At 46.8% G+C, this 24,016-nt stretch overlaps 2 protein-coding genes across 11 annotated transcripts; one reads left to right on the forward strand and one right to left on the reverse strand.

Annotated features, from left to right (window-relative positions):
• Positions 1 to 1,308: 1,308 nt before the first annotated feature.
• LOC106575921 (leucine-rich repeat extensin-like protein 3) lies at positions 1,309 to 8,373 on the forward strand. 7 transcript variants are annotated; one of them, XM_045699554.1, is made up of 9 exons: positions 1,309 to 1,485; positions 3,038 to 3,222; positions 3,494 to 3,568; positions 4,598 to 4,642; positions 4,778 to 4,858; positions 4,988 to 5,515; positions 6,419 to 7,027; positions 7,258 to 7,363; positions 7,848 to 8,373. In XM_045699554.1, exons 2-9 carry the CDS (start codon positions 3,071 to 3,073, stop codon positions 7,869 to 7,871), a joined length of 1,620 nt encoding a protein of 539 aa, XP_045555510.1. In that variant the 5' UTR covers positions 1,309 to 1,485; positions 3,038 to 3,070; the 3' UTR covers positions 7,872 to 8,373. The 7 variants fall into 7 exon arrangements, 5 of the variants coding, with proteins under 5 accessions (XP_045555510.1, XP_045555512.1, XP_045555514.1 ...); XM_045699556.1 differs by having other exon boundaries at positions 1,322 to 1,485; positions 3,043 to 3,222; XM_045699558.1 differs by having other exon boundaries at positions 1,337 to 1,485; positions 3,085 to 3,222.
• LOC106575919 (transforming growth factor, beta receptor associated protein 1) lies at positions 8,334 to 23,332 on the reverse strand. Of its 4 annotated transcripts, none has more exons than XM_014152657.2 (12): positions 23,000 to 23,332; positions 19,989 to 20,696; positions 19,694 to 19,888; positions 18,792 to 18,946; positions 15,979 to 16,217; positions 15,646 to 15,831; positions 15,306 to 15,363; positions 14,906 to 15,049; positions 14,547 to 14,717; positions 13,320 to 13,479; positions 12,485 to 12,933; positions 8,334 to 12,186 (listed from the first exon to the last, which is right to left on the reverse strand). In XM_014152657.2, the coding sequence occupies exons 2-12, from the start codon at positions 20,674 to 20,676 to the stop codon at positions 11,995 to 11,997; spliced, it is 2,637 nt and encodes an 878-aa protein (XP_014008132.2). In that variant the 5' UTR covers positions 20,677 to 20,696; positions 23,000 to 23,332; the 3' UTR covers positions 8,334 to 11,994. The 4 variants fall into 4 exon arrangements, with proteins under 4 accessions (XP_014008132.2, XP_014008131.2, XP_014008130.2 ...); XM_014152656.2 differs by having other exon boundaries at positions 19,989 to 20,738; positions 23,000 to 23,330; XM_014152655.2 differs by having other exon boundaries at positions 19,989 to 20,699; positions 23,000 to 23,327.
• Positions 23,333 to 24,016: the final 684 nt, after the last annotated feature.

Below are 24,016 nucleotides of genomic sequence, written 5' to 3' on the forward strand. Positions count from 1 at the left end.
AGCACCTTACCCTTCAGCACCTTACCCTTCAGGACCTTACCCTTCAGGACCTTACCCTTCAGGACCTTACCCTTCAGCACCTTACCCTTCAGCACCTTACCCTTCAGGACCTTACCCTTCAGCACCTTACCCTTCAGGACCTTACCCTTCAGGACCTTACCCTTCAGCACCTTACCCTTCAGCACCTTACCCTTCAGGACCTTACCCTTCAGGACCTTACCCTTCAGGACCTTACCCTTCAGCACCTTACCCTTCAGGACCTTACCCTTCAGGACCTTACCCTTCAGCACCTTACCCTTCAGCACCTTACCCTTCAGGACCTTACCCTTCAGGACCTTACCCTTCAGGACCTTACCCTTCAGCACCTTACCCTTCAGCACCTTACCCTTCAGGACCTTACCCTTCAGGACCTTATCCTTCAGCACCTTACCCTTCAGGACCTTACCCTTCAGCACCTTACCCTTCAGCACCTTACCCTTCAGGACCTTACCCTTCAGGACCTTACCCTTCAGGACCTTACCCTTCAGCACCTTACCCTTCAGCACCTTACCCTTCAGGACCTTACCCTTCAGGACCTTATCCTTCAGCACCTTACCCTTCAGGACCTTATCCTTCAGCACCTTACCCTTCAGGACCTTACCCTTCAGGACCTTACCCTTCAGCACCTTACCCTTCAGGACCTTATCCTTCAGCACCTTACCCTTCAGGACCTTACCCTTCAGCACCTTACCCTTCAGCACCTTACCCTTCAGGACCTTACCCTTCAGCACCTTACCCTTCAGGACCTTATCCTTCAGGACCTTACCCTTCAGGACAGAAAGGGTAGAGAGAGACAGAGAGAGACAGAGAGCGAGAAAGACAGAGAGAGAGACGGAGAGAGAGAGAGAGAGAGAGAGAGAGAGAGAGATAGACGGAGAGAGAGAGAGAGAAAGATAGAGTGAGAGACAGAAAGATATAGAGAGAGACGGAGGAGAGAGAGAGACGAGAGAGAGAGAGAGAGAGAGAGAGAGAGAGAGAGAGAGAGAGAAAGATAGAGACAGAGAGAGAGAGAGACGGAGAGAGGGAGAGAGAGAGAGAGACGGAGAGAGAGAGAGAGAGAGAGAGAGAGAGAGAGAGACGGAGAGAGAGAGAGAGAGAGAGAGAGAGACGGAGAGAGAGAGAGAGAAAGATAGAGTGAGAGACAGAAAGATATAGAGAGAGACGGAGGAGAGAGAGAGACGGAGAGAGAGAGAGAGAGAGAGAGAGAGAGAGAGAGAGAAAGATAGAGACAGAGAGAGAGAGAGACGGAGAGAGGGAGAGAGAGAGAGAGACGGAGAGAGAGAGAGAGAGAGAGAAAGATAGAGCGAGAGACAGAAAGATATAGAGAGAGACGGAGGAGAGAGAGAGACGAGAGAGAGAGAGAGAGAGAGAGAGAGAGAGAGAGAGAATATTCGAAATTCCACGATCATCAGCCACTAACTATTGTGAACATTGGTCTTCTTCACGGTGAGTTAAACAGATACATCTATCATTTTCTATAAAGGGGGTACATCTTTGGTAGTGGTCTCATACCGTTGCTGAGTTTCACAGTTTGAAATGATCCTACATGATACTGACTGAGAGATGCATCATTAAGAGCAGTTGGTAGCTGGGATTTCCGTATTCCTGTGTGTTTTTCTGAGATGTTTAACTTTGTTTGTTAAGGAAAGGCTATGGCATGGTTAGTGTTCTGTTATCACAGTTCTCAATAAGGTGCAAGCCATAACACTATTATGCTATAGCAACACTATTAATCTATAACAACACTATTAAGCCCTAACAACACTATTAAGCCCTAAAAACACTATTAAGCCCTAACAACACTATTAAGCCATGTCAACACTATTAAGCCATGTCAACACTATTAAGCCATAACAACACTATTAAGCCATAACAACACTATTAAGCCATAGCAACACTATTAAGACATGACAACACTATTAAGCCATAACAACACTATTAAGCCATAACAACACTATTAAGCCATGTCAACACTATTAAGCCATAACAACACTATTAAGCCATAACAACACTATTAAGCCATGTCAACACTATTAAGCCATAACAACACTATTAAGCCATAACAACACTATTAAGCCATGTCAACACTATTAAGCCATAGCAACACTATTAAGCCATGTCAACAATATTAAGCCATGACAACACTATTAAGCCATAGCAACACTATTAAGCCATGTCAACACTATTAAGCCATGACAACACTATTAAGCCATAACAACACTATTAAGACATGACAACACTATTAAGCCATAACAACACTATTAAGCCATAACAACACTATTAAGCCATAGCAACACTATTAAGACATGACAACACTATTAAGCCATGACAACACTATTAAGCCATAACAACACTATTAAGCCATGACAACACTATTAAGCCATAGCAACACTATTAAGCCATAGCAACACTATTAAGACATGACAACACTATTAAGCCATGTCAACACTATTAAGCCATGGCAACACTATTAAGCCATGACAACACTATTAAGCCATGACAACACTATTAAGCCATAGCAACACTATTAAGACATGACAACACTATTAAGCCATGACAACACTATTAAGCCATAACAACACTATTAAGCCATGTCAACACTATTAAGCCATAACAACATTATAAAGCCATAACAACACTATTAAGCCATAACAACACTATTAAGCCATAACAACACTATTAAGCCATAACAACACTATTAAGCCATAACAACACTATTAAGCCACATGGAACCAAAGTCTGTTGTTCTCAACCAGTTAAGTTTGTGATTGTTCAATCATAACTTATGTTCTGTGTGTTGAACATTATTGCTTAATCAAACATACCATCTAGCATGCCATTCTTAACCACATCAGGAAGCGTTCATCATAAAACAGATAAATCCACATTCAGGTATGTCCTCAGGACAGGTAATTGGAATGTTGGAACGTGGCAGGTGACCCAGGTAGGTGAGTGTTCATCACACCAATATCTTTGTTACATTTCATTTTTCTTCTAGCACAGATTGGAACATCCTCGCCTGCTTTCTACAATGTCTGTTTTCAGTCAGAAGTCTAAGCCTGTCAGATGGAGTAAGGAGATGAGTGCCAGTCAAAACATCGCTGACAGCAGCAGGAAGAAGACCAGTCTGCTGAAAGACAACAGCTGGATCAGACGCAGCATGGAGGAGGAGGAGCTAGTGGAGTAAGTGGGACACACACACACACACACACACACACAAAAACACACACATCCTTAGAGACAAACACATACACGAGTACACACACACATACCACACACTACACACACACACACAGTGTGGAGAGGTTCTGAGCTGTCTCAAATCTACTGACACTGTCACCATGGTAAGAAGTTTACCAATGTCAAACATCTAAATGATTTGACAATATCAAATTTGGTAGAATTCTCTCTCTCTAACATCCATCTCCCTCTGTCTGTTTGATGCTAACCACAGCCTGCAGTCTGAAGTGGGCCAGCCCAACCCTTCCACTGCCAGCCCTAGCACCCCAGTCAACCATCTGACCAAGAGGTACATTTACATTATGTTTATCTTAGCAGTGTTCCTGCCTAGAAGGCCAGCATCCCGGAGTCGCCTCTTCACCGTTGACGTTGAGACTGGTGTTTTGCGGGTACTATTTAATGAAGCTGCCAGTTGAGGACTTGTGAGGTGTCCGTTTCTCAAACTAGACACTAATATACTTGTCTTCTTGCTCAGTTGTGCACCGGGGCCTCCCGCTCCTCTTTCTTTTCTGGTTAGAGCCAGTTTGCGTTGTTCTGTGAAGTTTCTTGGCAATTTCTCGCATTGAATGACTTCATTTCTCAGAACAAGAGTAGACTGACGAGTTTCAGAAGAAGGTTCTTTGTTTCTGGCCATTTTGAGCCTGTAATCGAACCCACAAATGCTGACGCTCCAGATACTCAACTAGTCTAAAGAAGGCCAGTTTTATTGCTTCTTTAATCAGAACAACAGTTTTCAGCTGTGCTAGAATAATTGCAAAAGGGTTTTCTAATGATTAATTAGCCTTTTAAAATGATAAACTTGGATTAACTAACACAACGTGCCATTGGAACACAGGAGTGATGGCTGCTGATAATGGGCCTCTGTACGCCTATGTAGATATTCTATAAATAAAATCTGCCGTTTCCAGCTACAATAGTCCTTTACAACATTAACAATGTCTACACTGTATTTCTGATAAATTTGATGTTATTTTAAATGGACAAAAAAAATTGCTTTTCTTTCAAAAACAAAAACATTTCTAAGTGACCCCAAACTTTGAACGGTAGTGTATATCTACTATCTGGTAGTCACAGTGTTTTCTTTAAGTCTATATCTACTATCTGGTAGTCACAGTGTTTTCTTTAACTCTATATCTACTATCTGGTAGGCACAGTGTTTTCTTTAACTCTATATCTACTATCTGGTAGGCACAGTGTTTTCTCTAACTGATAGTCACTCTCTACCTGTATCTTCATCATATTTAGTCATTCTCACACAGGTGTGTCTCTTTACCTCACAAATGTATTTGTGTTTTTCATTTGTTTCGTTTTACCTCAGCCCTCCACTTCCTCCAAAGACCAAGACTGTGTCCTTCGTTTTAAGGTAAAGAGGTCCAAATTCTAACTCAGGGGACTAAAATTGTACCAAACTCACCAAAAAACTGTCAGACCCTCCTATTCGTGCACTTATCCCTCCTATTAGTGCACTGAACCGTAACTGTCTTCCCTCTCCTCACAGCACCCCCTCAAAGAGCATGAAAGACTCCAAGACAGCCAGAAGTCCTGGCAGCACCTCCCCAAAGTCCCTAAACTCCCCCACGTAAGTCAGACACATAGAACAAGTGACTTTACATGAATTTAAAGTTTGATTATGTATGTGAGCTTTTATTTAATGCTGTATTACAGTAACTGACCAAAAATCTTGTTTCATTTCCGTGTGGTCATGTAGAAGCTCATCGCTGAAGAGCCCATCCTTGTCCCTCTTTATGGCAAGGGTCTTTTCCTCCCCCAAAAAACGATTCTACTCCCCACTAAGCCCTCCAGAAGTACTCCCCCACTCCATTACCCACATCACTGATGAAGAGCCACCGGCAGTCCCAACAACTCCACCACCTCCAACATCTCTACCTCCACCACTGCCTCCAACAACTCTACGACCACCACCTCCTCCAACAACTCCACCACCACCACCTCCAACAACTCCAGCACCACCAACAACAACTCTACCACCACCACCTCCAACAACTCCACCTCCAACAACTCCACCACCACCACCTCCAACAACTCCACCACCACCTCCAACAACTCTACCACCATCTCCATCAACTCTACCACCACCTCCAACAACTCCACCACCACCACCTCCAACAACTCCACCACCACCACCTCCAACAACTCCACCACCTCCAACTACTCCACCACCACCACCTCCAATGACCGAGTCACCAATGCCCCAAGCTTCAATCAGTGAGATCAGGTACTTCTGACATAATGAACATTGATGATTGGCAGTATGCATTCAAAGTCATGACTACAATGAACAGTTATTTTATTGTGTTACTATTTCCTGTTTTATTTAGCAAATTCTTCTTACTTTTTAACTCCGCACTGTGATTATTATTTGATCCTGCTGGTCATCTATGAACGTTTGAAAATCTTGAAGAACGATCTGGCCTTAATGACCATGTACTCTTATCTCCACCCAGCACAGCCAGAAGAGGAATTTGCTAAATGTATGATATGTTACGAATTCCAATTTGTTGTGGCTTACGTTGGCTAGGTGGCTAAAGCTAATGTTAGCGAGGTGGATAACATTAGCTAGGCTAGGGGTTAGGGTTAAGATTAGGAGTTAAGTTAAAGGGTAGTTGCAATGTTGCTAATTGGCTAAAATGCTAAAGTTGTCCATGATGAGATTTGAACACGCAACATTTGGGGTTTTGCCTTAAGTAACCTTCTGTCTTATGTAACCATACCCAACGTAACATATCATACTGATTTGTCCTGGAATTATTTTTACTATGTTACGTCTAGTCTATGAGACCAGGCTGTCATAAGGGGGAAGATTTGTTTTTAGAATTCTCTAAATATTTCCAATGTTATTCATTTCTATGTTGGCTTTATGCCTGGAAATGCCTTTCTCCGGATTTCAAACTCTCCAAAAAAGTGTTTAAAATTCTAAAAACTGAAAAAGGATTTAATGTATTTTCTTGCAATAGCCCTCTCTGACTTTAAATAATATTTATCTCAAAACTGTGATTCCGATAAAATGTGTCCGGAGATTTGATCAAATCTGTCAGATTTGTCTAAAATCCTAAATGAATCAGGACTGAGCAGGGTCAGCGACACCATAACAACCCTTCTTCATTCTCTCCTCTCTCAGTTTAGAGACCAGACTCACTGACCCTCCGTCCCTGACTCCAACCCAGACTCTACTCTCCATACCTAACAGGTCAGTCCTGACTCCAACCCAGACTCTCCTCTCCATACCTAACAGGTCAGTCCTGACTCCAACCCAGACTCTCCTCTCCATACCTAACAGGTCAGTCCTGACTCCAACCCAGACTCTCCTCTCCATACCTAACAGGTCAGTCCTGACTCCAACCCAGACTCTCCTCTCCATACCTAACAGGTCAGTCCTGACTCCAACCCAGACTCTCCTCTCCATACCTAACAGGTCAGTCCTGACTACAACCCAGACTCTCCTCTCCATACCTAACAGGTCAGTCCTGACTCCAACCCAGACTCTCCTCTCCATACCTAACAGGTCAGTCCTGACTCCAACCCAGACTCTACTCTCCATACCTAACAGGTCAGTCCTGACTCCAACCCAGACTCTCCTCTCCATACCTAACAGGTCAGTCCTGACTCCAACCCAGACTCTACTCTCCATACCTAACAGGTCAGTCCTGACTCCAACCCAGACTCTACTCTCCATACCTAACAGGTCAGTCCTGACTCCAACCCAGACTCTCCTCTCCATACCTAACAGGTCAGTCCTGACTCCAACCCAGACTCTCCTCTCTAGTCCATACCCAACATGTCAGCCATTTGTTTTGTGTTCATGTAGCAAATCAATTTGTCTGAACAGTTCAATAAATGTTAAAGATTATAATGTGTAAATTAACACTGTATCAGGGCTGTGTTTGTCTTATTGAACATCACAGGTGCTAACACTGTGTTCTCTCTATACCCAACTCACTACTGCCCTCTGCTGTACAGGAGTGTGACCAAGGGCCTGTGTTCGTACTGCTGTAAACCAATGGTGGCTGGATCCAACATGATCCTGGAGGATCTTCAGATCTACAGCCACTCATCCTGCTTCAAGGTAAAGCAACACACCTGTCTATTCAACATATATCTATGTGTGTCCCAATTGCCTCTCCTAAGCTCTTTAAACTGCACTACTTCAGACCAGGCCCAATGGATCCTATAGGCTCTGGTCAAAAGTAGTGCACTATATAGGGAATAGTGTGGCATTTTCACACACCTACAGTACGTCTCACACATCTACACGTCTATCTATTCAACACACATCTACACAACACACATCTACATGTCAATCTATTCAACACACATCTACAGGAAGTCACACATTCCACATAGTTGTGCTGTAGTGATAACTGGATATGCCCTCTAGATGTGTATCATGTGTGCAGTCAGGCAGTCAGTCAGTCAATCAGCAGTCAGTCAGTCAATCAGCAGGCAGTCAGTCAATCAGTTGGCAGTCAGTCAATCAGTAGGCAGTTATTCATGTGATTGAAATAATCTGTCTCTGAACCCATACTGTATGTAACCATCTTCCTCTACAGTGTGAGGTGGAGACCTACATGTAGGAGACAGTATGTGGCTCCACAGAGGGACAGTGCACTGTGAAGGCTGCTTCAGCACAACCAGAGGTGTGTGTGTGTGTGTGTCCACAACAAATCCGTCATGCTGGCTTGGCTCTAATCCAGTCCCGTACGGTTTCTTTACAGAGAAGTATCTCCTCTAGGGAAGGATGACAGAACGCTCTCGTCTCCACGGTAACACAGACAGAACAAGGAGACACCGCTTCAGAAGTCATAAAAGGACACATTGCTTTTACATGGGTGGATCTGGTGGTTGACTCAACAGTAAATTACATTTTATAATGTAATCTGGATCTATAATCTTCACAACCTCTCTTGCTAATTATTGTCTCATATAGAATCAGATCCAATGATCTGGATGGATTCTTTATGTACTTGTGTATTTATCTACTTTCATGTGATGTGATTTAACAAATCGTCATATTACAATATAACCACCAACTGACATCAGCATGTAGACATGTTTATTAAAATGGACATCTTCACATGTTGTACATTCCACCTACATTGATTTACAAAGCAACAAACTACTATATATACAGTATATACACATACCAGTATCTATATAAAATACATCAGGAGAGAGCCAGAGAAGGAGGTTTGTTTAAGGTCATGTTTATACACATTGTGTTATTGGTGTCAGGGGAGAAGGCAGAAGACAGTAAGTCCTTGTTTGTGCAGAGTAAACCACTGCATCCCAAATGGCACCCCATTCCCTATATAGTGCACTACTTTAGACCTGAGCCCATGTGTATAACGTCGACAGCCCAGGCACTAAACAGAAGGAAGCCTGGAACCAAAGTTAAGATGTTATTCAACATGTAACAATCTAAAAACAGGCCAATCTTGAAATCAGACGTCACTGAAACGATGGGTCCATTTTGAATAACCATCCAGAGATGACCATACAGAAGGATGGATGGTACTGAAGCTGTCTGAAATGGAACCCAATGTCCTATATACTGCACTACTTTTGACCAGACCCATTATGTGCCCTGGTCCAAAGTAGTACACTACATACTAAATAGGGTGCCAGACAGTGTTAAAGGTGTTGTCCATCCACTGACATCATCTCCTCCAAAACGTGCCACTCTTGGGGGGGGGTGGAGTTACTGTGATTAATGTGTCCAATCGGTACGCCTGACCTAGTTATCCTGGCCAATCACTGTGCATGGAATCAGCGACTGGAATAGTCCGCCATGCCCACAAATATGCTACTGGCTTTACACACACAATAATTATTATTTTTTATTTGTGTTTTCCCCAAATATCAGGGGAACAATACCTTTGGCGTGTAACAAAACCTTGAAGACTGCTCAGTCTGGTATTCTACACTTCCATCCTACTTCACCCTCTTTCAATGATTAAAGAAACATCATTTAGATCTTCAATCATGTAACAGACAGTGATTCATTCCTTTATGAAATAACAGAACATTAAGTACAGAACCGGTGCAGGTGCCAATAGGGAATCAAAGCAGTAGTGAAGTATGGAGGGAATAGAGAGGCAGACAGCAACACCTTCATCTACAACATGTAGAGTCATACCTGGCTGTTTCTATTCACATGGTAGCACTGTGATCAGGACTGGCTTTTCAATTAAAGGCTGAATTAAAAATAAACATTGTTTTGATCAGAGCTCCATCCCCAAAGACAGAGGGTGCATCCCAAATGGACAGAGGTCCTGGTCAAATGTAGTGTATTATATAGGAAATAGGGTGCCACCTGAGAAACAGACAGAGACACAACACCCTTCACCAACAGAGAAACAAACTGAATCTTCATCATAGAGAAGAAGAACCGAGAAGGAAGTGTGTGTGAAAAGAGGTGTTTCACTTAGTCTGTGCTCATCAAATGGTCTATTGCAAAATCCATCAAAAGTTTGACATTTCACACATTTTAAAAAGTCAAAATAGTTTGACAGATAAATCAGTTCGCTATAAACCTTGCAAGCAGCGTGAGAACAAAACAATTAAAGCAAATAGACTGCAATGCATTTTCCCTTTTACTGTTCACAAAATGCTCATCTGGTTCTAACGCATCGGTACTAAAACTATTTATATTTTACCGGCTAAGTTGCATAATTGAAGGATTCCCTGTAAATCAATGTGTTAATACAAAGGCTGATTTCTTGCTTTGTTCGACCCACAATCATGTTGTTCACTGATCTACATGAACTGGGACAGGACCATAGAGATGTATAGAGATCATTACTTGGAAATAACACGATTTGCATGAGCTTTGCCACTGAGCGCTTCCACCATTTTAAAGTAGTGAACTGGACAGTGCTTCCTATGAGTTGGGAGTGATCAGTCAATGATCAGAGCATTGTCTTCTTCAAAATTGGTTTGCTTAGTTTATAAATGGCTTTAAGCTACATCACTGCCTTCTAGTGGCCACAATAAATTAATTAATTACAAGATTTGGTTCAAGACCCCAGACAATGCAGGTGGCGGTAAATCACTAATATGAGCGATACACCTTTTCAAACATCAAAAGAATTAGAAAATGTACTACTTTAAAATGGTGATGGCCTCAGTGGTGCTGCCCATGCTGTCACTGACACCATAATGGGACAGATACAAGGCTGAGAACTCTATAAATAGGACATAGCTTAGCCTGAATGCCAGTCTGTTTGTGTCACCATGACAACTCCTTGTCACTCATAGTCATGCCAAAAATAATTGGCATGACTAATAGCAATGAAGTTGGCATGAGCACGAACAGATCTGGGACCAGGTTAAACGTAGCTTTGGTTAGTGAAACATTAGCCAATTCTTCTGTTCAGTGTTTTAGCATTTCACATCCCATAGAGCTGGGTCACGTTCATCAGGGAACACCGAAGCAAAACGTTTTGCAGTGGAAAAGGAAAACAAGTTTGTTTTTCGAGATGGCTCAGCTAGTCCCTCTCCCGTTTTCTTCAGTTTGGTGCCTAATGAATACGGCCCTGGTCTGAGCTGAAACCAGCTAGCATCAGGTTAGCTGGATGTTTCAACCCCACCTTGGTTAGCAAAGTGAAAACCAAACCATTGTTTTTTTGCTTGAAGGCAGAGAGACAGTTCTTGAGAAGTGTGGACACAAGGTTTGGGTTGGGGAGCAGGTTGGAGGGGTGAGAGAGCGTGTGCAACACAGCAGAACATTTAGCAACACTTAGGAACTCTCCTGGCTGTGAACGCAGCCTCACTGGGGAATCATCGTCTTCAAGTTCAGTCTCAGATACCAGCAGCAGAGAGGAGCCACTGTAGTGAAGGAGGTGCCTAACTGGTCTGCTAGTACTGTGTTCTGCAGTAAGACCCTGCCCAGGGATAGACTCAAACTCACCTCAGGTTTGGGCCTGGACCAGGACAGACATAGCAGAGGAGGGGTTCAGCACTGGACCAGGACAGACATAACAGAGGAGGGGTTCAGCACTGGACCAGGACAGACATAACAGAGGAGGGGTTCAGCACTGGACCAGGACAGACATAACAGAGGAGGGGTTCAGCACTGGACCAGGACAGACATAACAGAGGAGGGGTTCAGCACTGGACCAGGACAGACATAACAGAGGAGGGGTTCAGCACTGGACCAGGACAGACATAACAGAGGAGGGGTTCAGCACTGGACCAGGACAGACATAACAGAGGAGGGGTTCAGCACTGGACCAGGACAGACATAACAGAGGAGGGGTTCAGCACTGGACCAGGACAGACATAACAGAGGAGGGGTTCAGCACTGGACCAGGACAGACATAGCATGTTTAGAGTCATTATGGATGATGTGGAGTTAGTTCTTGTTGTACAACTTCATTCACAACTCAGTCGGTCATCAGTCTCCCTGTTGTTTATGAATGGTGGCACTGGAATAAATACCTTCCTTCATTCATTCACAAATGAGCACACACACACACACGGTAGAGAAGTGCAGTCAGCTCTGTGTTTCTGAGTATGCTCCAGGGCTGCTCCCACTATGCTGGACCACGGTAGCCATGGTAACCGCTGTGCTTTTATCCACCATAGTCATCATCTGATGTGACCCCCCACACGCAACCAATCACAGCCCGGGCTGTTGCTAGGCTCCTCCCATCACACTGGCTCTGGGCGAGGCTTGGGTGGTGGTGGGAAGGGGCTTCATGTGTGGTTGTTGCTATTGGCTAGTTGTCTCCTGGTGGGCGAGTCTCGTACCACCCTCTGGGCGGCACAGTGTGTGTGTACGGGCACGCCTCCTGGAAGACACACGCAGTCCGGCTCGCTGAAGGTGTTGTGACACAGAACACAGCCCTTCTTCTCTGATACCAGGACTGGGCTTCTCCTCTGCTTCAACTGATGACACGACAACATGGGCAGAGTTACATCTCACCTTCATCATGACTCAGCAGAACGTAGGAGCAATTACAAACATTTAAAATCACAAGAGCTTTGTAGTAAATACATAATACAGAGTTGTGTGTGTATTGTTGTGAATGGTTAGATATTACTACACTGTTGGAGCTAGAAACACAAGCATTTCGCTACATCCACAATAACATCTGCTAAACACGTGTATGTGACCAATAAAGTGTGATTTGATTTTGTGTGTGTGCGTGATTGACGTGTGTGTGTCTCATCGTTCCAGTCTCACCCTGTTGTGCTGCAGCTGTAGGTTCTCTGACCTCGCCAGCCCCAGTGCAACCTGGGAGGTACGGCAGGCGTGCATACTCCCCCGCAGGGCGCGTCCGAGGAACGGGCGAAGCAGCTGCAGGGACCACCCTTCAGGAAGCAGGTCCAGCACGCGCACCGCGTCAAACAGCTCCCCATGCCGGTTTAACAGATCCACCGCTGCCATCTCCAGCTCCCCGGTGCCGGTACTACTGGGAAGGTCCCGGTCCAGATAGACCCCCAGAAGGAGGTGGAGGAGGCGCTGCTGGTAGGCCGGGTCCCGGGAGGCGGAACCCCTTACGCAGTAGGCCTCAGCAGCGGGGAAGTCTTTGAGCTGGTGCACCAGGATGTGTAACGCCTTATCGTGCTCCTCTAGTTTCCCGTGGAGCGTGGCTCTCTCCAGAAACAACTGGTCATACTCCTGGATCTTACCTGAGGGAGGGAGGGAGGGAGGGAGGGAGAGACAGACAGAGCCATAGGTTATGGTAGGTTATAGCCATGTCATCATGGATAAAACCAGGGTTATAGCAGGTTATAGACATTCTCTGGTTACATGCCTCATACCATGTCCTTTTGGATGACCCCATTATTCTGCCAGGAAACTAAATGTGGGGTATTGGTATTGTCTCATGTTTAAACAGTAACAATACTTCAACTGGACTACATCAAACTAACATTTAACGTGGAAATCAACAACATTGACCACCTCCAAAATTACACCCCATTTCCTGACGTAGTGCACTACTTTTGACCTGAGCCCTATTCAATGTATACGGAATAGGGTGTCATTTGGGACACAATTACAATGGACAGCTCACCCAGTAGTAGTTGGACGCGGTACAGGCTGGACTCCCTGAGGAGGAGCTGGAGTTTGTCCCGTGCTAGAGACACCTGTTGGTCCGCTGTGGGGGACTGAGACAGGAGAGACAGGACTCTGTCTGTATACTGCACTGCCAGGTGGGTGTGGAGCTTCTCTTTCTACAGAGACAGACAGACAGCGTGAGAGAGAGAGACAGAGAGAGAGACAGCGTGAGAGAGAGAGAGACAGCGTGAGAGAGAGAGAGACTGACAGACAGCGTGAGAGAGACAGAGAGAGAGAGAGAGAGAGAGATAAAGAACAAGCACCAGGGAAAGTTGAAGGAGGTAAATCGTGGAGTAATATGCAGAGGGACTAGACAGTTATAATATAATATATATAATATATAATATAATAGTTGAAGGAGGTAAATCGTGGAGTAATATGCAGAGGGACTAGACAGTTATAATATAATATATATAATATATAATATAATAATTGAAGGAGGTAAATCGTGGAGTAATATGCAGAGGGACTAGACAGTTATAATATAATATATATAATATATAATATAATAATTGAAGGAGGTAAATCGTGGAGTAATATGCAGAGGGACTAGACAGTTATAATATAATATATATAATATATAATATAATAATTGAAGGAGGTAAATCGTGGAGTAATATGCAGAGGGACTAGACAGTTATAATATAATATATATAATATATAATATAATAGTTGAAGGAGGTAAATCGTGGAGTAATATGCAGAGGGACTAGACAGTTATAATATAATATATATAATATATAATATAATAATTGAAGGAGGTAAATCGTGGAGTAATATGCAGAGGGACTAGACAGTTATAATATAATATATATAATATAATAATTGAAGGAGGTAAATCGTGGAGTAATATGCAGAGGGACTAGACAGTTATAATATAATATATATAATATATAATATAATAATTGAAGGAGGTAAATCGTGGAGTAATATGCAGAGGGACTAGACAGTTATAATCAACCAATGTCAACAATCGTTACGTCTCGTCCGTTGTAAATGCTCGGCACTGCTTATGAATGGGTTATAGTTGTGCTATGAATGGGTTCTAGTTGTGCTATGAAGTCCTAAGTAGGTACTCTTCAAGTGAAGTATTACCATTATAGATGCTGTTGTTGTAATTATGGCATTTCTTATGAACATGTTCTGAATATGTTCTCTAGTCCTATGTAGTGTATGTTCTGACCTGTATCCGTTGGCCCAGCACCAGGTGTTCCAGGTACAGCAGCAGAGCCTGGCTGTGTTTCCCCAGGTACGTGATGACGTCGTCTGGGTTCACCTGCTCCTTAACTTGGTCCTTCTGCTCCTTAACCTGGTCCTGACCCACCGGCCTCCTGGTGAAGATCTGCACCCCTATCTAGAGAGAGCACAGATAAACACCCATAGAATTACAATAAGTAGAGTCTTCTTTACTCCTATGGGTTTATCCAAAATGGCCGGCAGTCGACATCATTACTTAGTTTCTGCTAGAACTTAGGGCCCTGGTCAAAAGTAGTATACAATATAGGGATTAAGGTGTCATTTGGAACGCAGGCAGAAACATACCGTCTGGTCTCTCTGCAGGGCCCAGTCTGCATATTTCCACACCAGGTCCGGGTTGGAACAGAAACTCAGGAAGTCCACAATGTACTCATACAGATCAGACCTGGTAGAGTCCTGAAGGTCCCCATTCACTACCCGCACCCACAACTACAGGAGGAGAGGGGAGGCAGAGGAGAGATGTATTCTACAACCCCGTAGTCATTTCATTACAATTCATATTAAATAATAATCAAGATAATGGATTGGATTTATAGGGCTTTTCGACCTAGGTGCTCAAAACGCATTAGTTTAAGATGTGACCATGTTGGATTAGATTTATTAGGATATGACTTGCCATATAAGAGCCATGGTGGTACTGTCACCGTGTTCAAACTAAGGTACTGTACAGTAGTAGCATGTTTACCTGTAGAGCAGCTGAATCCTGTCCGTTATAATGGTAGAGGAGGCCTAGTGCAAAATACCTGATGTACAGGAGAAAGATAAACCAACATAAAAACACACTCATTACACACTTTGAAGGCAATAGCATAGCAGGCTACTTTGAAGGCAATATCTTAGTGCCCACTAGGCTGGGCTAGCTTCCGTACCCACTAGGCTAGGCTAGCTGCAGTAACCGCTAGGCTAGCAGCAGTAACCGCTAGGCTAGCAGCAGTAACCGCTAGGCTAGCAGCAGTAACCGCTAGGCTAGCAGCAGTAACCGCTAGGCTAGCAGCAGTAACCGCTAGGCTAGCTGCAGTACCCACTTGTGGTGTTTCTCTAGCCAGGGGGCGCTGTCTGCCAGTAAACAGGCGTTGGGGGAGGCCAGCAGGTCCAGAAGACTCTCGTGGTCCTGCTCAGCGTACAGCTTCAACAGAGCCGTGTCCACATCCTCCCGGCAGCCGTTAGCCCCCTCCGTGCTTCGCACCTCACCCAGGTACGTGATGAGGAACCTATAATAATAATAGCCATTTAGCAGGCACTTTTATCCACTTTTATCTGTATTTTACGTACAGATGGTCCTGGGAATCAAACCCACTATTATGGTGTTGCAAACATCATACTCTACCAACTAAGCTACAGAGGACCACATCTCTTACCTCTTGCACCTCTGGACCTTCTCCTGGTCCCCCTGCGCCAGGTGGTTGAGGTCGGCGAACTCGTGGAGCGGCGGGTGGCAGCGGGTGAAGGAGGAGGAGGCTGGGAGGAGGAGAGGGTAGAGGGAGATCAACTCCCGGACGTCCAACTGACCTGTCCTGAAGTGTTCTTTTGCTTCTAAAAACTGAAGCTGTCCAAACTGTATGAATCCTGCTTGCTGGAGGATTCTTTTGTGCAATATCTGAGGAAGGGGGGGGTAATGAAAGAGAAAGTGAATGATGCATCACATCTCATCCCTCCTATTCTATATTTTACATTTTATAAGGACACAATCACCCCAGTTAAATGAGCCACCTGGAAACACATGATGCATCACTGTCACAATAACCCCCTGGACTGTACTCACAAAAGACCAAAATAAACTATAGAAATCAACTTTTTGTTGTTATTAAAAATAAAATAAAAACATTTTTACCCCCCTTTTCTCCAATTTCGTGGTATCCAATTGGTAGTAATTACAGTCTTGTCTCATCACTGCAACTCCTGTACAGACTCAGGAGAGGTGAAGGTCGAGAGCCATGCGTCCTCCGAAACACAACCCAACCAAGCCGCACTGCTTCTTGACACAATGCCCACTTAACCCGGAAGCCAGCCGCACCAATGTGTCAGAGGAAACACTGTACACCTGGCGACCGTGTCAGAGTGCATTGCACCCGGTCCACCACAGGAGTCGCTAGTGCGCAATGGGACAAGAACATCCCTGCCGGCCAAACCCTCCCCTAACCCGGACGACGCTGGGCCAATTGTGCGCCGCCCCATGGGTCTCCCGGTTGCAGTCGGCTGCGACACAGCCTGGACTCGAACCAGGATCTCTAGTGGCACAGCTTCACTGCCTTAGACCCCTGGTCCACTAGGGAGGCCAGTGTCTTAGACCCCTGCTCCACTAGGGAGGCCGCCAGTGCCTTAGACCCCTGGTCCACTAGGGAGGCCAGTGCCTTAGACCCCTGGTCCACTAGGGAGGCCAGTGCCTTAGACCCCTGGTCCACTAGGGAGGCCAGTGTCTTAGACCCCTGGTCCACTAGGGAGGCCAGTGCCTTAGACCCCTGGTCCACTAGGGAGGCCAGTGCCTTAGACCCCTGGTCCACTAGGGAGGCCAGTGCCTTAGACCCCTGGTCCACTAGGGAGGCCGCCAGTGCCTTAGACCCCTGGTCCACTAGGGGAGGCCGCCAGTGCCTTAGACCCCTGGTCCACTAGGGGAGGCCAGTGCCTTAGACCCCTGGTCCACTAGGGAGGCCGCCAGTGCCTTAGACCCCTGCTCCACTAGGGAGGCCAGTGTCTTAGACCCCTGGTCCACTAGGGGAGGCCGCCAGTGCCTTAGACCCCTGGTCCACTAGGGAGGCCGCCAGTGCCTTAGACCCCTGGTCCACTAGGGAGGCCGCCAGTGCCTTAGACCCCTGGTCCACTAGGGAGGCCAGTGCCTTAGACCCCTGGTCCACTAGGGAGGCCGCCAGTGCCTTAGACCCCTGGTCCACTAGGGGAGGCCGCCAGTGCCTTAGACCCCTGGTCCACTAGGGAGGCCGCCAGTGCCTTAGACCCCTGGTCCACTAGGGAGGCCAGTGTCTTAGACCCCTGGTCCACTAGGGAGGCCGCCAGTGCCTTAGACCCCTGGTCCACTAGGGAGGCCAGTGCCTTAGACCCCTGGTCCACTAGGGAGGCCAGTGCCTTAGACCCCTGGTCCACTAGGGAGGCCGCCAGTGCCTTAGACCCCTGGTCCACTAGGGAGGCCGCCAGTGCCTTAGACCCCTGGTCCACTAGGGAGGCCGCCAGTGCCTTAGACCCCTGGTCCACTAGGGAGGCCAGTGCCTTAGACCCCTGGTCCACTAGGGAGGCCGCCAGTGTCTTAGACCCCTGGTCCACTAGGGAGGCCAGTGCCTTAGACCCCTGGTCCACTAGGGAGGCCGCCAGTGCCTTAGACCCCTGGTCCACTAGGGAGGCCGCCAGTGCCTTAGACCCCTGGTCCACTAGGGAGGCCAGTGCCTTAGACCCCTGGTCCACTACGGGAGGCCAGTGCCTTAGACCCCTGGTCCACTAGGGAGGCCGCCAGTGCCTTAGACCCCTGGTCCACTAGGGAGGCCAGTGCCTTAGACCCCTGGTCCACTAGGGAGGCCGCCAGTGCCTTAGACCCCTGGTCCACTAGGGAGGCCGCCAGTGCCTTAGACCCCTGGTCCACTAGGGGAGGCCAGTGTCTTAGACCCCTGGTCCACTAGGGAGGCCGCCAGTGCCTTAGACCCCTGGTCCACTAGGGAGGCCAGTGCCTTAGACCCCTGGTCCACTAGGGAGGCCGCCAGTGCCTTAGACCCCTGGTCCACTAGGGAGGCCGCCAGTGCCTTAGACCCCTGGTCCACTAGGGGAGGCCAGTGCCTTAGACCCCTGGTCCACTAGGGAGGCCAGTGCCTTAGACCCCTGGTCCACTAGGGAGGCCAGTGCCTTAGACCCCTGGTCCACTAGGGAGGCCGCCAGTGCCTTAGACCCCTGGTCCACTAGGGAGGCCAGTGCCTTAGACCCCTGGTCCACTAGGGAGGCCAGTGCCTTAGACCCCTGGTCCACTAGGGAGGCCGCCAGTGCCTTAGACCCCTGGTCCACTAGGGAGGCCGCCAGTGCCTTAGACCCCTGGTCCACTAGGGAGGCCAGTGTCTTAGACCCCTGCTCCACTAGGGAGGCCTAGAAATCAGCCTTTTGATCATCTGTTTTCAGCTAGTGGCGAGTATTGAAAAGCTCTCTAGCAGAAACACTATTTGTGGCAGACAGTCTGTACCTGGAACTTGTCTTTGGGAATGTTCCTCCTGGCTCCCTCTGTAAGGGTGAGGGCCTCCTCCACTCTGTGTCCAGCTAGCAGCTCCTGGATCTGTCTCTCCAGAGGTAGGGGCACCAGCACGTACACAGCCTTAGTGGAGGCCAGAACCACCTTACCTATAGGGACAGAGACATGGGACAGGGACACAGTTAGGGACAAGGGTAGGGGCACCAGCACGTACACAGCCTTAGTGGAGGCCAGAACCACCTTACCTATAGGGACAGAGACAGTTAGGAACAGAGACAGGGGACAGGGGTACGGACATAGACAGAGTTAGGGACAGAGACATGGGACAGGGACACAGTTAGGGACAGGGGCACCAGCACGTACACAGCCTTAGAGGAAGCCAGAACCACCTTACCTATAGGGATATAGACAGTTAGGAACAGAGACAGGGGACAGGGACACAGTTAGGGACAGGGGTAGGGGCACCAGCACGTACACAGCCTTAGAGGAAGCTGGAACCAGATTACCTACAAAAACACCAACAGGGACTGGTCAGGGACAGGTCACGGTTAGGTTTAGGGACACGGACAGGTCAGGGTTAGGTTTAGGGACACAGACAGGGATAGGTCAGGGTTAGGTTTAAGGACACAGACAGGGATAGGTCAGGGTTAGGGACACAGACAGGTCAGGGTTAGGTACACAGACAGGTCAGGGTTTGGGACACAGACAGGTCAGGGACACAGACAGGTCAGGGTTAGGTTTAAGGACACAGACACAGACAGGGATAGGTCAGGGTTAGGGACACAGACAGGAACGGGTCACCATCTCCACAGCCATAGATACTGTAGACATAGGTCTACTGAGGTAAGCCAACAAGGTTAGACATTTATAGAAGTGTAGGGGAGCCATGTTGGGACCTTCAAAGTCCTGTAGGATGTGTCCGTCTCTGAAGGAGAGGGTCTGTTTGAGCTGCTGGTCCAGCATACTGTGGACGGTGACGAAGCCCTCGTCTAGCGCCACCACATAGGGAAAGCACACCGCTGCTCCCATCACACTCTCTGACCAGTTCACTGGGGCACGCTGGGATATACCTTCTGCATTGGCAAACATACCTGAGAGACAAAGCGAGACAGAGAGCATACTTCACTAGTGATATGTTAGTAATAAGATCATTTGATAAATCATACAGCTGCTGTTGTTGTAATGACTCACCCAGGCCACCGGGGGCAGCCAAGAGGAACTCCTCCCTGCCGATCCTCTTGACGATGGGCTTCCTCTCCTCGCTGTCGTAGGGGAACAGGTCCTGCGCGGCCCCTGTGCTGTAGTTAAGGATCATGTACTGCGTGGAGAGGGCCAGGCACAGGAAATAACCGTCCAGACTGACCGCACATGGCTGCTCCGGTGTGTTGACCTCTTTCACCAGTTGCACCCTGTCCTCGTACACCATGTATATCTGCACGGTGCGCCGCCGGGCCGAGATCACCCCGATCTCCACGCAGAACGGGTCCCCGTTCACCGGGTTCTCGTTGACGCAGAACGCGGCCACGCCCTTAATCTTGGCCCCGCCCGAAGGCACGGGTTCTAAGGTGATCATGTCAACAACACTAACTGTAGCATCACAGAGCACAATGATGCGTTCTAACGCTGAGGCGGCCTTCAGGGCCTCCACAGGCTTTTTCAGGCCCAGGTACCTGAACAGCAGCTTCTGGACGGTGTAGGATAGCATCCCCTTGGTCGTGGCATGCTCCTCCAGCAGGAAGTGATGTATGAAGCAGTCGTTGGTGCCCACGTACAGGTGCTTGCCGCAGCACTCAATGCACTCAATGTTGATGCGGGCCTTGTCTCCCATCAGGAGCTCCCGCTCCACGGCAGGGACCAGCTCAAATGCCTTCACACTCATCTTGAAGGCACAGCACACATCTACTGCAAGAGAGGAGGAGATCAGGTCAACACAGACATCTCCTGCAAGAGAAAGGGGGATCAGGTCAACACAGACATATACTGTACGAGTCAGGAGGGTGAGATCAGGTCAACACAGACATATACTGTACGAGTCAGGAGGGTGAGATCAGGTCAACACAGACATATACTGTACGAGTCAGGAGGGTGAGATCAGGTCAACACAGACATATACTGTACGAGTCAGGAGGGTGAGATCAGGTCAACACAGACATATACTGTACGAGTCAGGAGGGTGAGATCAGGTCAACACAGACATATACTGTACGAGTCAGGAGGGTGAGATCAGGTCAATACAGACATATACTGTACGAGTCAGGAGGGTGAGATCAGGTCAACACAGACATATACTGTACGAGTCAGGAGGGTGAGATCAGGTCAACACAGACATATACTGTACGAGTCAGGAGGGTGAGATCAGGTCAATACAGACATATACTGTACGAGTCAGGAGGGTGAGATCAGGTCAATACAGACATATACTGTACGAGTCAGGAGGGTGAGATCAGGTCAACACAGACATATACTGTACGAGTCAGGAGGGTGAGATCAGGTCAATACAGACATATACTGTACGAGTCAGGAGGGTGAGATCAGGTCAACACAGACATATACTGTACGAGTCAGGAGGGTGAGATCAGGTCAACACAGACATATACTGTACGAGTCAGGAGGGTGAGATCAGGTCAACACAGATATATACTGTACGAGTCAGGAGGGTGAGATCAGGTCAATACAGACATATACTGTACGAGTCAGGAGGGTGAGATCAGGTCAACACAGACATATACTGTACGAGTCAGGAGGGTGAGATCAGGTCAACACAGACATATACTGTACGAGTCAGGAGGGTGAGATCAGGTCAATACAGACATATACTGTACGAGTCAGGAGGGTGAGATCAGGTCAATACAGACATATACTGTACGAGTCAGGAGGGTGAGATCAGGTCAACACAGACATATACTGTACGAGTCAGGAGGGTGAGATCAGGTCAATACAGACATATACTGTACGAGTCAGGAGGGTGAGATCAGGTCAACACAGACATATACTGTACGAGTCAGGAGGGTGAGATCAGGTCAACACAGACATATACTGTACGAGTCAGGAGGGTGAGATCAGGTCAACACAGACATATACTGTACGAGTCAGGAGGGTGAGATCAGGTCAACACAGACATATACTGTACGAGTCAGGAGGGTGAGATCAGGTCAACACAGACATATACTGTACGAGTCAGGAGGGTGAGATCAGGTCAACACAGACATATACTGTACGAGTCAGGAGGGTGAGATCAGGTCAACACAGATATATACTGTACGAGTCAGGAGGGTGAGATCAGGTCAACACAGACATATACTGTACGAGTCAGGAGGGTGAGATCAGGTCAACACAGACATATACTGTACGAGTCAGGAGGGTGAGATCAGGTCAACACAGACATATACTGTACGAGTCAGGAGGGTGAGATCAGGTCAACACAGACATATACTGTACGAGTCAGGAGGGTGAGATCAGGTCAACACACGTGGATGCGTCCCAATTCTCCACCCTTTTCCCAAAGTGGCTTAAAGGTTATTTCTGTAACAATGGTGGAAATTTCCTTCAGCTAATTACATAGATCCAATGCTTTTAAATCCATGCACACTTTGGGAGAAGGGTGGATAATTGGGATGCATCCTGTAAGTGCAAAGAAACAGCCTTTGCAATAATATTTTACAAGCTCTCTGAGAGTCCCAACTCCAAGGCTAGTGTGGAATCAGTAAGACCGGGAACTTTTCCTGATCACGTGAACGGACCTGGAAAAACTCTAGGGCCTAACTAGTTAGCGAGGAGGATACCGAAATAATGGTACAACTAGAGACTACTAGCAATTATCACTTGACAGTTAGCCATCATGCTAGCTAGCCTAGCTGGCAACAAACCTTCTCTATACGATAATTTCTAGAGATATTCTGGGGCACTTGGATTAGCAAACCCAGAGCCAAAAATGGGCAGTTAATTACCTAGCAACATCATGCAAATATTGACTATCAGTTGTGGAAGTAGAGCAATGACTGAAGTAAAGTAAGCTCTCCAGCTAATGTTAACCAGTTTTAGCAGCTAGCTAGCTAGCTGACTGGCTGTATGTAACTAGCTACTAAGCAATGACTCAGGCCGTCATTATTGGTAAATCGGTGCAGCTGTTTACTGTAAAAAAAAACGTTCGAAAACAGCTATTTACATGTCCATACAAAGACGATAGCTAGAAGCTGTCATACCCCAGCCGTAGCCACTGCAGATCTAGTATAGGAGACGCCGATGTACCACGGCCTTCCTTCCTGCCTTTTCACTTCTCAATCTCTCCACTCCCTTCGCTGCTAACTGCTTGCTAACCGCTAGGGAGAGCTGCCGCTTCGTTTTCAGCTCGAAGAAGGTCATGAGGAGGTTGTGCTTCCTGTTTACGATGCATTGGGGCAATATATGCATATATTGACAAAATACATGTCTTTCCGCCCTAAAATGGGAGTTGTTGTCCACAAAGCGTAAGGGCGGGCTGTTTAGCTCCCAGCTATCCTTTCTTTGGATTAGTGGAATTTATATTCAATCAAATAAACCTCACGTTGCAGATAAGACATTCATTGTTTTGTTGACCAATTTTTTGACTAACACTCCTTCACCTCCATACAAAAACTCCTTGCTTGGTGGGCGAAAAAACGACACCTGCTGGAGGGAGACAGATTTTCCCCAGAGTTGAGCCTCTCTTCCTGGTTGGTGGGAGGAGCTATAGAAGGATGGGCTCATTGTAATGGCTGGAATGGATTTAATGGAACGGAGTCAAACATGGAGTTTCCATGTGTTTTATGCCTTTCTATTATTCCATTCCAGACATTACAATGAGCCCATCCTCCTATAGCTCCTCCCACCGTCCTCCTCGTGAGAATGCAATTGAGATTCTCCCAGACATTAAAACCAGATTAGGGGCTAAAGATCCTGCCAGCTTGTAGTCCTAAAAAACGGAAATGAGTTACCTATGGTTCCTTCAGCCATTTCTATGCCGATAATAAGGTCTGAGGTTAACACAGGCTTAGGAGATCTTATTCGTTTTGTGAGATAATATCAGTCAGTTAACATGACCTTTATGAATTTTAAAACCTTTATGTGCTTTTGATTACACAAATGCTTCAAAATTCACAAAAAGTGACATTTGCTGATGAAAATGATGAAAATGTACAAGATCTCATAAGCCTGTGTTTTACCACAGACCCCATTATCACAGTTTATCCAAACACCCTACA

This window comes from Salmo salar, chromosome ssa17, assembly GCF_905237065.1.
Source record: "Salmo salar chromosome ssa17, Ssal_v3.1, whole genome shotgun sequence".
Lineage (NCBI taxonomy): Eukaryota > Metazoa > Chordata > Actinopteri > Salmoniformes > Salmonidae > Salmo > Salmo salar.

Excerpts from the sequence above, each read along its gene's own strand:
- LOC106575919 (XM_014152654.2), bottom strand. Across the intron at positions 15,364-15,645 it reads TGGCTAGAGAAACACCACAA|GTATTTTGCACTAGGCCTCC; the intron begins GTGGGTACTGCA and ends CCTGTACATCAG. Across the intron at positions 12,934-13,319 it reads CCGCGTCCAACTACTACTGG|GTAAGATCCAGGAGTATGAC; the intron begins GTGAGCTGTCCA and ends TCCCTCCCTCAG.
- LOC106575921 (XM_045699554.1), top strand. The coding sequence starts at position 3,071 with ATGTCTGTTTTCAGTCAGAAGTCTAAGCCTGTCAGATGGAGTAAGGAG. Across the intron at positions 3,569-4,597 it reads GTCAACCATCTGACCAAGAG|CCCTCCACTTCCTCCAAAGA; the intron begins GTACATTTACAT and ends GTTTTACCTCAG. Across the intron at positions 4,643-4,777 it reads ACTGTGTCCTTCGTTTTAAG|CACCCCCTCAAAGAGCATGA; the intron begins GTAAAGAGGTCC and ends CTCTCCTCACAG.